Raw genomic sequence first — 12,575 nt, forward strand, 5'->3', positions numbered from 1 at the left:
CCCAAACAGGCTGGTTCCTTTAGTTTGAATGTGTGTTTGGTGGCGTGATCATTATTATTTAGAGTCATTGCGTGCCTATTGATTTGAACACGATCCGTGTATCCATCATTTCCTGGTCTTCTCTAAAGAAGAGGGACCAATGAAAACGTTGTCATGTTGCCGTTGTTCAGCATGGAAACATTCATTAGCTAACAATGACATTATTGTTCTATTAATATAAAGGGAGGTCAGGTACTCTTTAAAACAGCTGCTAGTTATGGGTACTTTTTACTGAAGTACATTTCAAAGCCCTCTTTACTTTTACTTGAGTAAAGAAGTTTAGTCAGTACTTCTACTTTTACCAGAGTATTTTTAAACACGAGTATCTGTACTTCTACTTGAGTAAAGGATGTGTGTACTTTTGCCATCTCTACTGTACTGGTGCTCAGAGAGGCGCCTATAGGCCGGACTAAAGCACGGTGATCCATGAGAGTGAGAGAAGTTGTGGTCTCGAGAGGAAACAGAGGTGTTTAATGGGATGTTCACGCTCTGTTACCTGCCTGACAGCAACTATCTCCCTCACTCACCTTGTTTGCCACTCAATGGCCTCTGTATACAGCCTGCTAATTAGCTGAGCCCCTGAATGCATCATGAGCAGAATGGTTATATGCACAGAGGAGCCTGGCTCATATTTGGGCAAAACTATTAATAGCAAACGCATTTTATATTCAAATCACATCACATGGGTGTCAGTCAGACAGGCGTTTAGAAAATGGCCGTGGTAGGAGAGCTTTAATACACTAGATTCGTCTGGTTCATTTGTACATTTTTCAGCAAATTGACTGTATAGCAATACTTTAAGATATGGTTCTCACCTTCTTGTATACAATGTAGACACATACACTAGTGACACTACAGCTTCGTTTTGCTGGCATAAAGTAAAGTATAGATGAACAGTCAGGGACCACCGAAGTCACGAAGATGCATCCTGTACTGAACATGAATGTCTGTATATCAAATTGTTTACAATCCATCCTGATAGTTGCTGAGATTTACAGTCTTCCTTGCTGTTGCCATTTCACTGAAACCTCCTACATGCATAAACATAAGCAGACGGTAGTCCGTATCATCCCGAGACTCACATCTCATGACACTTTGACTTCTTTATACACACACAAACACTCTCACACTCAGTGTCTCCGACAGGCACGAGCCCTGCTCTCCTGACCTTTAGCTGTGACCTTTAGCACTTTGGGAAAAGTCATTTATTGTCCTCAGCCTCGCTGTCAAAGAGGAATGTCACATAGCTCATGTTTCTGCAAAGTGCTGAAGGAAGCAGCAGAACTGGAGTGTGTGTGGGAAATGTACATTATGTACGAGGATGATTCATCAATCAAAGTTTAGTGTTGTGAGGAGAACCAATATTGAGAGAGAAATGCAGCTGCTCACACCACTTATCCTTAAACCAACAATGTACAGACTCACAGAAATAAAACCCCTCAATCATCCCCTGCTCTCTGCCTATAATTTCTCTTTCCCTTTTGGCTGTTTTTGTGGCATTTCTGCGAGTCAACCTCAATAAAAACGTAGTGACAAGGTGCCGAATCGTGACCATGCATCTAAGAGAAAAGGAGACACGAAACAAGTGGACATATCTCGTTCACAAAGCGAGTGAATCTGGGGTTGTCTTTGAGCACCATAACCCTAATAGTTATTACTTTACCAACCAAAACTGGAAATGCGTACATACACACATACACACATGCACCCACTGTCCTCTAGGGTTAGAGGAAAGTACATCATAGCATGAGATCGCAATATGTTGGGTGGCAAGGATCAAACTTTAAAATAGACATTTATAAAGTTGCAAATGCAATTTTTGGTAACAATAATTTTTTAGGTGATTCGAGGGTGCTTAGATTTTGAAAAACGAGGTCAGCAGGATTGGCAGGAAGCTGGTCAAAAGTTAAATAAATCAGAAATGCACTTTCAAAAGTTATCCTTATAGTCTTTACCATATTAGATAACACAGACGATGACAAATGGCGTAATTTGCATTAGAGAAAAAGCTAATAAATTGTAATATATCAAAAGACACCGTATCGCAAAATGTGTAAAATTGCAAGAAGATTGCATCGTGATAACATCATATTAAAGATCGTCTAGCAGTGCTTTTCTTGGATCAGCTTCTCCCCCTCCTCACCGCCCACTGACAAAACACCGGGGTGATTAATAATAACACCCCCCTCATTTACCCTCCGCACACAGATGGGACGTCAGGTTGAAGGTTGATGGAGAACAGCAGCGTGTTTAGTGCTACAGCCCGTCATACAGATGAGCGTTTGGACTCCAGGCTCCACCTTTACCCCGCCGCCTGACGTGATCTGTACCCTTCAGGTATCCTTCCACTGCTGCTGGAGCCATTTGTCACTGCAGAGCTGAAGACTCCTTTAAAAACCCGTGCAGAGGGAGTCTTTAGCTCTGGTTTCGGGTGATTTATGTGCTCACGGTGCGGTGGTTTTTCAGCGTTTTGCTCGAGGAACAAAGTCTCCAAAGATGTCAGAGAAAGCAGACAGGAGAGAGGATCTTTTCACTTCCATCACGTCATTCATTAGAGCTGTCGAGAGCTGTGCAAATGACAATTAATCCCTATAACTCACACTCTGACAAGTCATTTGTGTACGAAGCAGTCTTTAATTTATGCACAGTAACACAAGCAAACATGTAAAAAGAGTTAGTTGCAACTGAACCATTGAATAACCTCATATTTGGTTAAACAGAAACTTGATGAATGAGTTTCATCTTACAGTAAATGGGTAGCACTCTAGGTTGGGAGAGTAGTATTTGCTACGCTCCGTCTGTACAGTAAATGCTATGAACATCCTGCTCTCACAAATTACATTTTTAACTCAGAAGCCAAAGGAATAGCGAACACTATCAAAATTCAAAAACATTTTACAAAAAAATATAAAAAAGTACGGTGAGCTTGATGCCGGCTGATATGATAACTCCTGATTTCTTTTGTCAGAATGCACATAAGCTTTTTCTTTTTAAAAGGACATGTTTTATTCTTTACTTGAGACATTGAGTAAATGTATTAAACAAACTACAGACATAGGCTTCAAACTTAACATCCTGTACAAAACATATGCACCTTAAAAAGCTTTAAAAAAAGAGAGAAGGCAAAATAAACTGAGTGATCAAATACTGCGAGCCGCGAGAGCCTGAAACAGAAAGAAAAATGGACAAACTCAACCACAGACTTCAAATATCTACATCCTGATTTTAGGACTTTTGGGTTGCTGCAGCAGGACATCGTAAAAGCCGTCAGACATCTCCACAGTCTTTGTTGTTATGACTTCCAAAACCAGCTAAAAATAAACTGCTTGCAAGTCTTTTAACCGAGGAATGCAATCAACCATGCAAAACAGAAAAAACACGTCAGATGAGGTCATGCAAAAGCAGTTTGTGGTTATTTCCCATCGTTACAAATACAGGTCTGTTTGAGAGGCGTCACAGGAAAGTTAAAAGGGGATCCCATTCCCCGAAGTCTCTTTGCTCGTATTCTTCCAGTTTCTCAGCGAGAGTCAAGGCAAGATTTGTCCCAAAAAAATGTCGTTTTCCGAGTGTACCCCAAGGCACCTGAGAGGAAGTGGGATTTCCCTCTGTGGCAACACTGTGTGTCTGTTTTCATTATACAGCTGCCGTAGAGTCTGAGAGTGGGAATGTCCCGCACATGGTGTCACAAATCTCAATACAAAGCACAAAAAACTAAAATGGATGACAAGGGGAGAGTCTGAAGGGCCGAATCCGGCTTAATAATCATCGTAGGTGTTAAGGTCGGTGAAGTATGCGTTGGTATAGGTCTTCCCGGCAAGCTGAGGGTTAAAGTACTTATTTCTTTCCTCCAGAATCAGATTGTTTTTGTTGAAGGCCTGTGGATGGAAAGAAAAAAAGAGTCAGTCTGGACTAATGCGACACATGCATCACGTGATTATTCAGCCTAGATGGCAAGGTAAAAGCAAATCCATCGTTCTCAACAAGAAAAAGAAAAAGGGAGCAACACAAATCAATGGGAGGCCGCTCAGTGAATGAAACATACATTTTCACAGAGCGAGGTCAAAGCATTGGCAAACAGGCTGGAAAAAATGATAAGCCATCACAAGTTATTTTGATGTGCGTCTGTACGTCCACCTCTGTCATCTCTAATACCTCCGCAGTTTCATGGCCCCCTCTGCATTGTGGGTCCTCTGGGACTATTTAAGCTACACAAATCAATCAAGAGTCTACTTCCTGTTCAACAATAAGGAAGAGCCATGGAGGCATCTTCTCTGTCCCTGCGTGACATAGTAAACATGTAATGAGCTTCTGATGTGCTTCTCAATACAACATCAGCAATTTGGCAAATGGATGTGTTCGTCTGCAGTGTGTTGCTGTCCCTCGGGGCAGAGTAATTGAACGCTTGATGATGCTGCATTTGCCGTTGATGAATGTTTCCGACTGACACTGATAGGGAACGAGATGCTGGACAAAAAAACTCATATATTTGCGTCGTTTTCATAATGTGATTTGCACCCAAAGGGGATGCAATGACGTGTCTCTGCAGCACGCCCCACGGCTGCTTTTAAACAGCTGCGCTACGACGCTTGTTAGCATCTTCTACGTTTGTAATTACCTGAAGAATGATTACATTTGAGTTGTTGTGCGGTAAACACAATGTGCTTAAGCTGGGAAGTGGTAGAGAGGTATCAGAGGAGCATAATCAAACAGCATCACAATGGATTTTCTTTCTCAAGTTAAAAAAAAATAGCGGACGAAACAAGAAGGACAAACATGGAAAAAACATGCAAATGGAGGCACTTTTTGAGAAATAAGGGGGGGGGGGATACACTGCCTTCTCACAAGCCGGGAGGGAGGAGGGTGATGGGGAGATGAAGGGGAGCAGAGAAAGAGAGTCTGTACTCCAACCTGCCACACACAGGAAGTGGAAGGGCGGGGCACGGTGGGGAAGAGGAAGTAGTAGTGGTTGGGGTCAAAGAGTTGTTGTGGGGAGGGGGAGTCAAGAGGCGATATGTTGTAGAGGTTAGTAGAACATCTCCAGGCCACGCATGGACACCCCCATGTTAGCAGAGAGAGGCTGGTGCATGGCGGGGTCGTCCAAGGGCAAGAGAACCGACACATCTGGCTGCAGAGGAGAGGAATGGGCAAGAGTCATCCTCAAAGAAACCCTAAAGGCCATATTCTGAGTTACAGGAAGCCTGGAAATATAATCAACTGTCATTACAAACTTCACTTTAAGAGTGTAATCATAAACTAGACTGCTGGAGATACTCCAGTTGGCCCAGAGACCAGCATGAAGGGTGTCTGGGTGCATAATAATTCTGACTCATCAACATCAGGATTTGAGCCAGAAACCCTCCAACATGGCATCAGGTGTTCATCATCCCTCCCTGTGAACGCTGTGCAGATACTTAATGGTTGGAAATTCACTTCATATCCAAACTGTCAGTGAGCAAAGATTGGAAGAATGTGCTTTTAGTGTTCATTTGTCATGCCTTTCCTTTTGTATTTTCACACGGTCCGTCTATATTCATATCCGCCTCTATCTGCAATACGGCTAACAGGATTACGCTTTGTGCTTCTGACTGTAATTGCATGACAGATGAACGCTCCGCGCACCTTCATTCTGACTGAAATTAAATTACATTCGGGACGTTTGCTTCCGAGCCAAAGGATCTGTTCTCACTCTGTGGCAGTTTCACAAAACACTTTCATATCTGAGGAGTAGTTTTTATAAACAGAGATCCAGGTACTTAGTTTGTAATATATGTGATATTAAAGACTTGCTTTGACAGCGTATCAAACACAGGTGAGAGGAAAGTCTAATATTTATAGTAATACAAAGCTGTTCATTAAACTCCTGAACAGTGATTGTCCAACAAGAGCCTTAACTATGGCCTGAAGCATGCAAGGTCTGTTAAGCTTTTCATTTCTCTACATTTTGAAGTTGTGCAAATGGCGCTTTAGAAAGAAAGTGATACTCAGATTTTAAAAAGTCTGGTCTGGCTTCAACCTCAAAGACAAAGCTATTTCTTTAGGCTACTGTACATGTCGTCCTCTTTGACGTTTGCCTGGGACATGCAGCTTTATCAGTGTACATATAACACAAACCAGTTATATGAAAAGTCAGCCGGAGGAAGGACCAACACTTCAAGCTCACAATCATTTGATTAGCTACAAAATTGGGAGAGTGCTGGTTCATCAGTTAAATATTCCGCTAACACAATTGAACCTAGCACTATATAAGGGTGAAGTAAACTAGTCATAAGGTTTTATAGAGCGTGATAACGTAGGAATTACCCAACGAAATCTCCCAGCTAGCTATAAATAAAATGTGCTTTTGTCAACATTAAGTACCCGTTACACATTTTTAAAAAGCAGATTTGCCACCGTATTATTATAAACTGCAAAACATTTAAAGCAAACAGTTGTTGCAAAAATAACTAAAGCTTATCGAGCTCTTAGCAACTTTTATTTTGTATATTTTTCTGCTATTTAAAAACCTAGAAAAGTTGCACATCCAATAGCTTTTAATCAGCAGGAAGCCCAATTAGTGCCAGAGTCTTTGCGTGGCCTGCTAGTGCCTAAACTATCTCACAAATGTGTTTTGAGAGAACATTTTTGAGGCACATATTTGACTGGTTTGAAATCATGCTAGCAGATTCGTTACTTGTGAAGCTATTTTTTGAGTAAGAAACCCCAGTGTGATTGAATTGTTCTTTAATACAAAGCACTGTATTCCTTGAAAGAAGGCCAGCTGGAGATAGAGAGGCTGTGGGACAAGCACTAATCAGCAGCTCAGTGTGGCACTAAAGCCCGATGCATCTGAGGATAAGAGGCTGTTTGTAGCCGGAGAGGATCTGGATCTCTGCCAACGTGACCGTCTGCAATTACAGATGCAACCCGGACTCAGAGAACCCGTCTAAGCAAAGGAAATGTGCAGATTCAAGAGCGCCTGATCCGATTGCCTACCCACGCACCTATCAGTAATTGCATTAGTGTGTTATGAGAAAGCAGTGTATGACCACTGACACAGAACAAAGTCACACACTGAGACACACACGGAGAAAAGCTGCCTATCAGTCGGAGGCATGCAGTCAGGAGTGTGTTAGACTGGAGGAAGAGGCTGCTACACCTGAGAGAGAGTGTGTGTGTGTGTGTGTGTGTGTGTGTGTGTGTGTGTGTGTGTGTGTGTGTGTGTGTGTGTGTGTGTGTGTGTGTGTGTGTGTCACATGTATTGTTGACATTTATGTTTAGTGTTTCTTTTTGTTTTGTTATAACGACTTGTGGAATGCTTTGGCATTTTAAAATGTGGTCATGCCAATAAAGCCCCTTTGTATTGTATTATTGTGTGTGACATTAAAGGTCCCCTATTATGCAAAATCCACTTCTTCACGTCTCTTCTACATCAACATGTGTCCCCTCTTCTTCACGTCTCTTCTACATCAACATGTGTCCCCTCTTCTTCACGTCTCTTCTACATCAACATGTGTCCCCTCTTCTTCATGTCTCTTCTACATCAACATGTGTCCCCTCTTCTTCATGTCTCTTCTACATCAACATGTGTCCCCTCTTCTTCATGTCTCTTCTACATCAACATGTGTCCCCTCTTCTTCATGTCTCTTCTACATCAACATGTGTCCCCTCTTCTTCATGTCTCTTCTACATCAACATGTGTCCCCTCTTCTTCATGTCTCTTCTACATCAACATGTGTCCCCTCTTCTTCATGTCCTCTTCTACATCAACATGTGTCCCCTCTTCTTCATGTCTCTTCTACATCAACATGTGTCCCCTCTTCTTCATGTCTCTTCTACATCAACATGTGTCCCCTCTTCTTCATGTCTCTTCTACATCAACATGTGTCCCCTCTGTGTAAAGAGACTCTGAAAGTTTCAGGAACAAAGATTCTCTCTCTTTTTGTCCTGATCCATTTCTATAAAAACCTGTCTGAAAATGAGCTGATCAGATTTTGGCCACTTGATGATGTCATAACGATGTTTTGGCTTGTGTAACCATTAGCCAATCACCAACCAAGGTAACCCCCCCCCCCCCCACCTTATCACCTGAATCTCCTCCTAGAGCACCATTGAGTTCTTTGTAACCAAATCTCTCTCAGAGGGGCGTGGGGAGGGGCTCCTTATTTTCATCTAAAGTAACAGACAGAGAATCAGCACTTTGGAAACAGGGCTGAAACAGAGGGGATTATGGGATGCTGCAATGATCTGTTTGGTGTTTCAGCCAATCAGAGACAGGCTCTGTATATATCGGAGACCTGTGATAAATTGATGAAAAACAGTATAATAGGGGACCTTTAAAGTGATTAAAGGAAGGAAGTGTTGTGGACGTCAGACCTTGATGGCTTCCACAGAGTCGTATTTGTCCAGTTTGTTGATGTGGTTGGTGATGCTGGTGTTGAGCGGAGCCGCTGAGATGGGGTGGATGACGGTGGCGTCGTGCGCCTGCTGGGTGTAGCGCTGACAGTAAGAGTAAACCAGTAAAGTGACCAGACATCCCAGTACGGAGCTGCTCAGCCCCACAGCGATCATGTGGAAGAGGTTGAAGTCTGCGAGGAGAAAGGACAGAAGGAGGAGGAGGGGATATGTGTCAATGCACACACGTGGAAGTGGTAATTGAAGCTGCAAAACATATGGTAATGATAGAATGTTCTGCAATAAAAAGACATCGGCTGAATCTAAATTTGTCCTCTGCTGTCAAATAAAAGTCAAATCTTTTTACTCTTCAACAAAATAGTGATATTTGAATTCATCTGCATCACTATCATCACAAGGAAAGTCTCTGGCCAGAGTCAAATGTAGAAAAACAAGGAATACATGCATTCTTCTTCTACTGTTAGCTTGATAAGCAATAATCTTTGCCAAAATATTGGTCGTTTTATATAACAATTGATATGATGCATTGTGTTTCTCTACTGAACATCATGTTTCATTGATAAAGAGATAAATATTTCAACCCAAATATGAGTTACACGTCAGAGTATTTTACCACGAAGACTAGCTTTTTACTTGTGCTCAAAGAAAGATATACAAGAGAACAACAGGTTGTTTTGTTGCCCTGAGCATCGTCTGCAGACAGCTCCTATCTCATCCTCCAACAAGCTAAATAATGATGTAAGGAGCAGCCTGCGAGGCAAAACTCAGGGCGCAAAGACTCCCTAAAGCCTCCTGTAGATTCTTCATATCTTGATTGTTGCTGCAGTGAGACACACCGTTGTGGTTTTACTATAACTGTGTTCATCTAACAACAGTTTTGACCATTCATAATGCTTCCAAGACTATTTGACTGTCTAGATTATGCTTTAATATTATAATTATATCTTAAATGACAATGATTTTCTTCAGATTAATTATTTCTGGGACAATATCGTCCAACAGAAGCAGTTATTGTGACAGTATATGCACAACATAAGCAGAGATGTTATCTGTGCTTCTCTCAAGATATTTTCTTATAGAGGAAATGAACTCGGCACATTTTATCCCGTGCAGCTCTGGCTTCCTCTAGATTTGATTCGATCAACGTATCTCGGGTGTTTTCGCAGCTGGATTTATGTGAGTTAAGCAGGTTTGGAAAGCTGGAAATCTTATAGCCACAGTTATTGTACGGTATGTAAGCTAGGCCAGGTGTTATCCTACCCGCCTCTCTCCTACACACACACACACACACACACACACACACACACACACACACACACACATATATAAATTACCTCCACAGCGCCTCTCCTCCTGACTGGAGCGTGCAATCGAGATTTCTGACGAAGGGGAATAAACAGCAAAAAGGCAGCAGAATTAGGGCCAAAAACCACAAACGTACAAGCGCACCCCTGTTAGCGTGACAAATGGTACCCTTGACGCAGAGTGTGGAGATGAAAGCTGCACCCAATATGGAACAGATTATCGTAAAAAACTCCGCCAGCTAATCACGTCTGTGGCACCTGGAGTGGTTTATGAAAAGTATCGGCTTCCATTAAAGGAAATTAACTACAAGACGTTTTTAATGAACCTTAATGGACTACCTTTCCCATTAAAGTGGATGGATGATAAGGTATAAAGGCAAATGGGTAATTCTATAAAGACCTTTGAAGGGTTTTCACGACTATTACATCCCTGCTAATTGACACAGAAAGGTTACGGAGTTATGACTCGATCAAATGTTTATTCTAATCCAACAATTCGTGATTCCTGAAGTGTAAGAACTGCAGGGCATACAAAATCCACTTTTTTATAAATGTATGCAAACATTTCATAGCGGTTTTATTATTCACAATCATGCAATGTTAATAACCTAAGCATCCTTTGGTCAAAGAGGAATTTTAATGATCTGTGTGAAGACAGATCAATGCTCTAAAGGTGTCTCACATTACCGGTTGTCAATAGGGAGCTGCCAGTTTAAGCAGATATCAATACTGATGACGTGTGTGTGTGTGAGATATCTGTGTGTGTGTGTGTGTGTGTTCATGTTTTAAAAGGACTTTCTGAACTTTAAGTCCTTCAGAAAGAGTTAATTTAAACAGCTGTTCAACTGGCTATTCACTACCCTCCCTGGACAGTGATTGCATTCTACTTTTATCATATTTTCCCACTCAAATCAGACTGTAAATGCAGTTTTTTTAACACCTATTGTTTTAATATTGTCTGCTTATCTGTATTATTGTGTTGCATCGTTGGAGAAGCCTGTGACCTAAGATTTTCAACGACATAATTACATAATGTATTTGCAAATGCAGATAAATGAATAGACCTTTCTGTAGAGTTTGAATAAAGTGTCAAATGCTTTACGATGATCAGCGACGTGAAGTTACTGTTTCTGTAATCTGGTGGCTTTGAGGAGAGCATATTATTTGCACGTTAAAAGGTCATTATAATTATTTTCTTAAATGAAAAGCAGACAGCTTGAAAGGTATAGCTAAAAGTCGGCAGGGGTGAAATCAATACAGTTGATCTCCTCCTATCTCTTCAGACCAGTTCTATCAAATAATATGTGATTGCATTGTTAGCAAACAACAGAGAAGCTGTGGGACACACTGTCCACACATTATGAAGACGTGTGCATAATTAAGGGGAATTTATAACAAAGATGCTTGGAAAATAATTAAGAAAAAACCCTGAATGACCAGGTGCAAAAAGCAGCACTCGGGAGCCATTTCCTTCATTTCTTCCAACATAAAAAACAGAAAACTGCTGGTGTAAGTGCTTTCTGCCTGGCCTGACAAGACTCCTTGACTCATAATGAAACTAATATAGCAGGGGGGATGTTGAAATGAGGAGGGAGACGGCCCTTAAGTGTCACACTGGGGTTCACGCCCTCGTGTAATCACCTTCCGCACTCAGAGTCCTTGAGCAAGACACTTATCCCGACCGTCCCCAGGAGAGCTGCCCTGTCGCTGAACCTGACCTGAGACCAGCGAGTCCCTCAGAGCCACCGCTAACGCATTTCATTATCTCAGGACTCTTGGAAATGAGCTGAATTACCGCTGTGGGCATATGGTGGTGTTGGGAGGTGTGTGTGTGCTCAAAGCTGTGTTTTAGTCACGCACGAGTGCCCACGATGTTCCTGAAGAAACATAAGCGGCCTGTGTGTGTGTGTGTGTGTGTGTGTGTGTGTGTGTGTGTGTGTGTGTGTGTGTTCACCTGGTATAAAGTTAGAGTCGGGGGGGCAGGGCCGGGTCTCACTGTTGTTCCCTGAGCACTGGTTTCCGGTGGGGAACAGGACGTCGCAGTGACGGACCCTCGTCTGCGCCCCGTTGGACTCACAGGGGGACCACTCGGACCACTTGGACCAGCTCTCTGCAAAACACAACGACAGTACGTTTAAAAAGTACTCAGATCCTCCAAAGTAGGAATAACAGAGTCTCAAGATACTAGACATGTCCAAGGCAATCTTCTTGAATATACTAAGACAATTTAATCAGATTGCTATGTCATGATGTAAAGTTCATAGTGTCTACAAATACTCCATATGACACACGCTGTACAATTCAAAGTTCAACTGGCCTTTTCAGCACTTTAAGGACCCACTGATATTTATTTATTTCCCCCGTCCCTTCTACATAGATATGTTAAAGATGGCTTTAGCAACACTTAGACTGAGTGGAAATGTTGCCAGAGACACTTGTTGTGTGGCTTTGTCTATAGTAGTGTGAACATAGCAGTGTGCTATTATAGAAGGTTACATTATTCTGTTATTTTTACTTGTTGTAGATCGTCAATATGGAGCCAATTTCAAATGTAGAGCGAGTACGTTAGTAGTACAGTACTGCATCATATCATTTAAACATTTCATATGCCTACGATTTTAATGTTAAATGTAACTAGTAGCTGCATGAGTAAAATAAATGTAGTGCAGTAAAAAGTTTAAGATTTGCCTCTGACATATACATTGACATATTCAAGGACAGTACCTCAAAATCGTACTTGTGTGTGTGTGCATGTGCGTGTGCGTGTGTGTGTGTGTGTGTGTGTGTGTGTGTGTGTGTGTGTGTGTGTGTGTGTGAGTGTGTGTGTGCCCTCAGCTGCAT

The 12,575-nt window shown here is 41.9% G+C and overlaps 1 protein-coding gene across 1 annotated transcript in view; it reads right to left on the reverse strand.

The window, feature by feature from the left end:
- Nucleotides 1-2,657: 2,657 nt before the first annotated feature.
- The window catches only part of sema5a (sema domain, seven thrombospondin repeats (type 1 and type 1-like), transmembrane domain (TM) and short cytoplasmic domain, (semaphorin) 5A), a 151,765-nt gene continuing 141,847 nt past the window's right edge, over nt 2,658-12,575 (reverse strand). The window contains 4 exon segments of the mRNA XM_034132482.1: nt 2,658-3,914; nt 8,392-8,603; nt 9,765-9,809; nt 11,689-11,844. Coding sequence (XP_033988373.1) covers nt 3,795-3,914; nt 8,392-8,603; nt 9,765-9,809; nt 11,689-11,844 — 533 coding nt within the window. The 3' untranslated portion in view covers nt 2,658-3,794.

Source organism: Trematomus bernacchii, unplaced genomic scaffold (assembly GCF_902827165.1).
Source record: "Trematomus bernacchii unplaced genomic scaffold, fTreBer1.1, whole genome shotgun sequence".
Classification (NCBI taxonomy): Eukaryota; Metazoa; Chordata; class Actinopteri; order Perciformes; family Nototheniidae; genus Trematomus; species Trematomus bernacchii.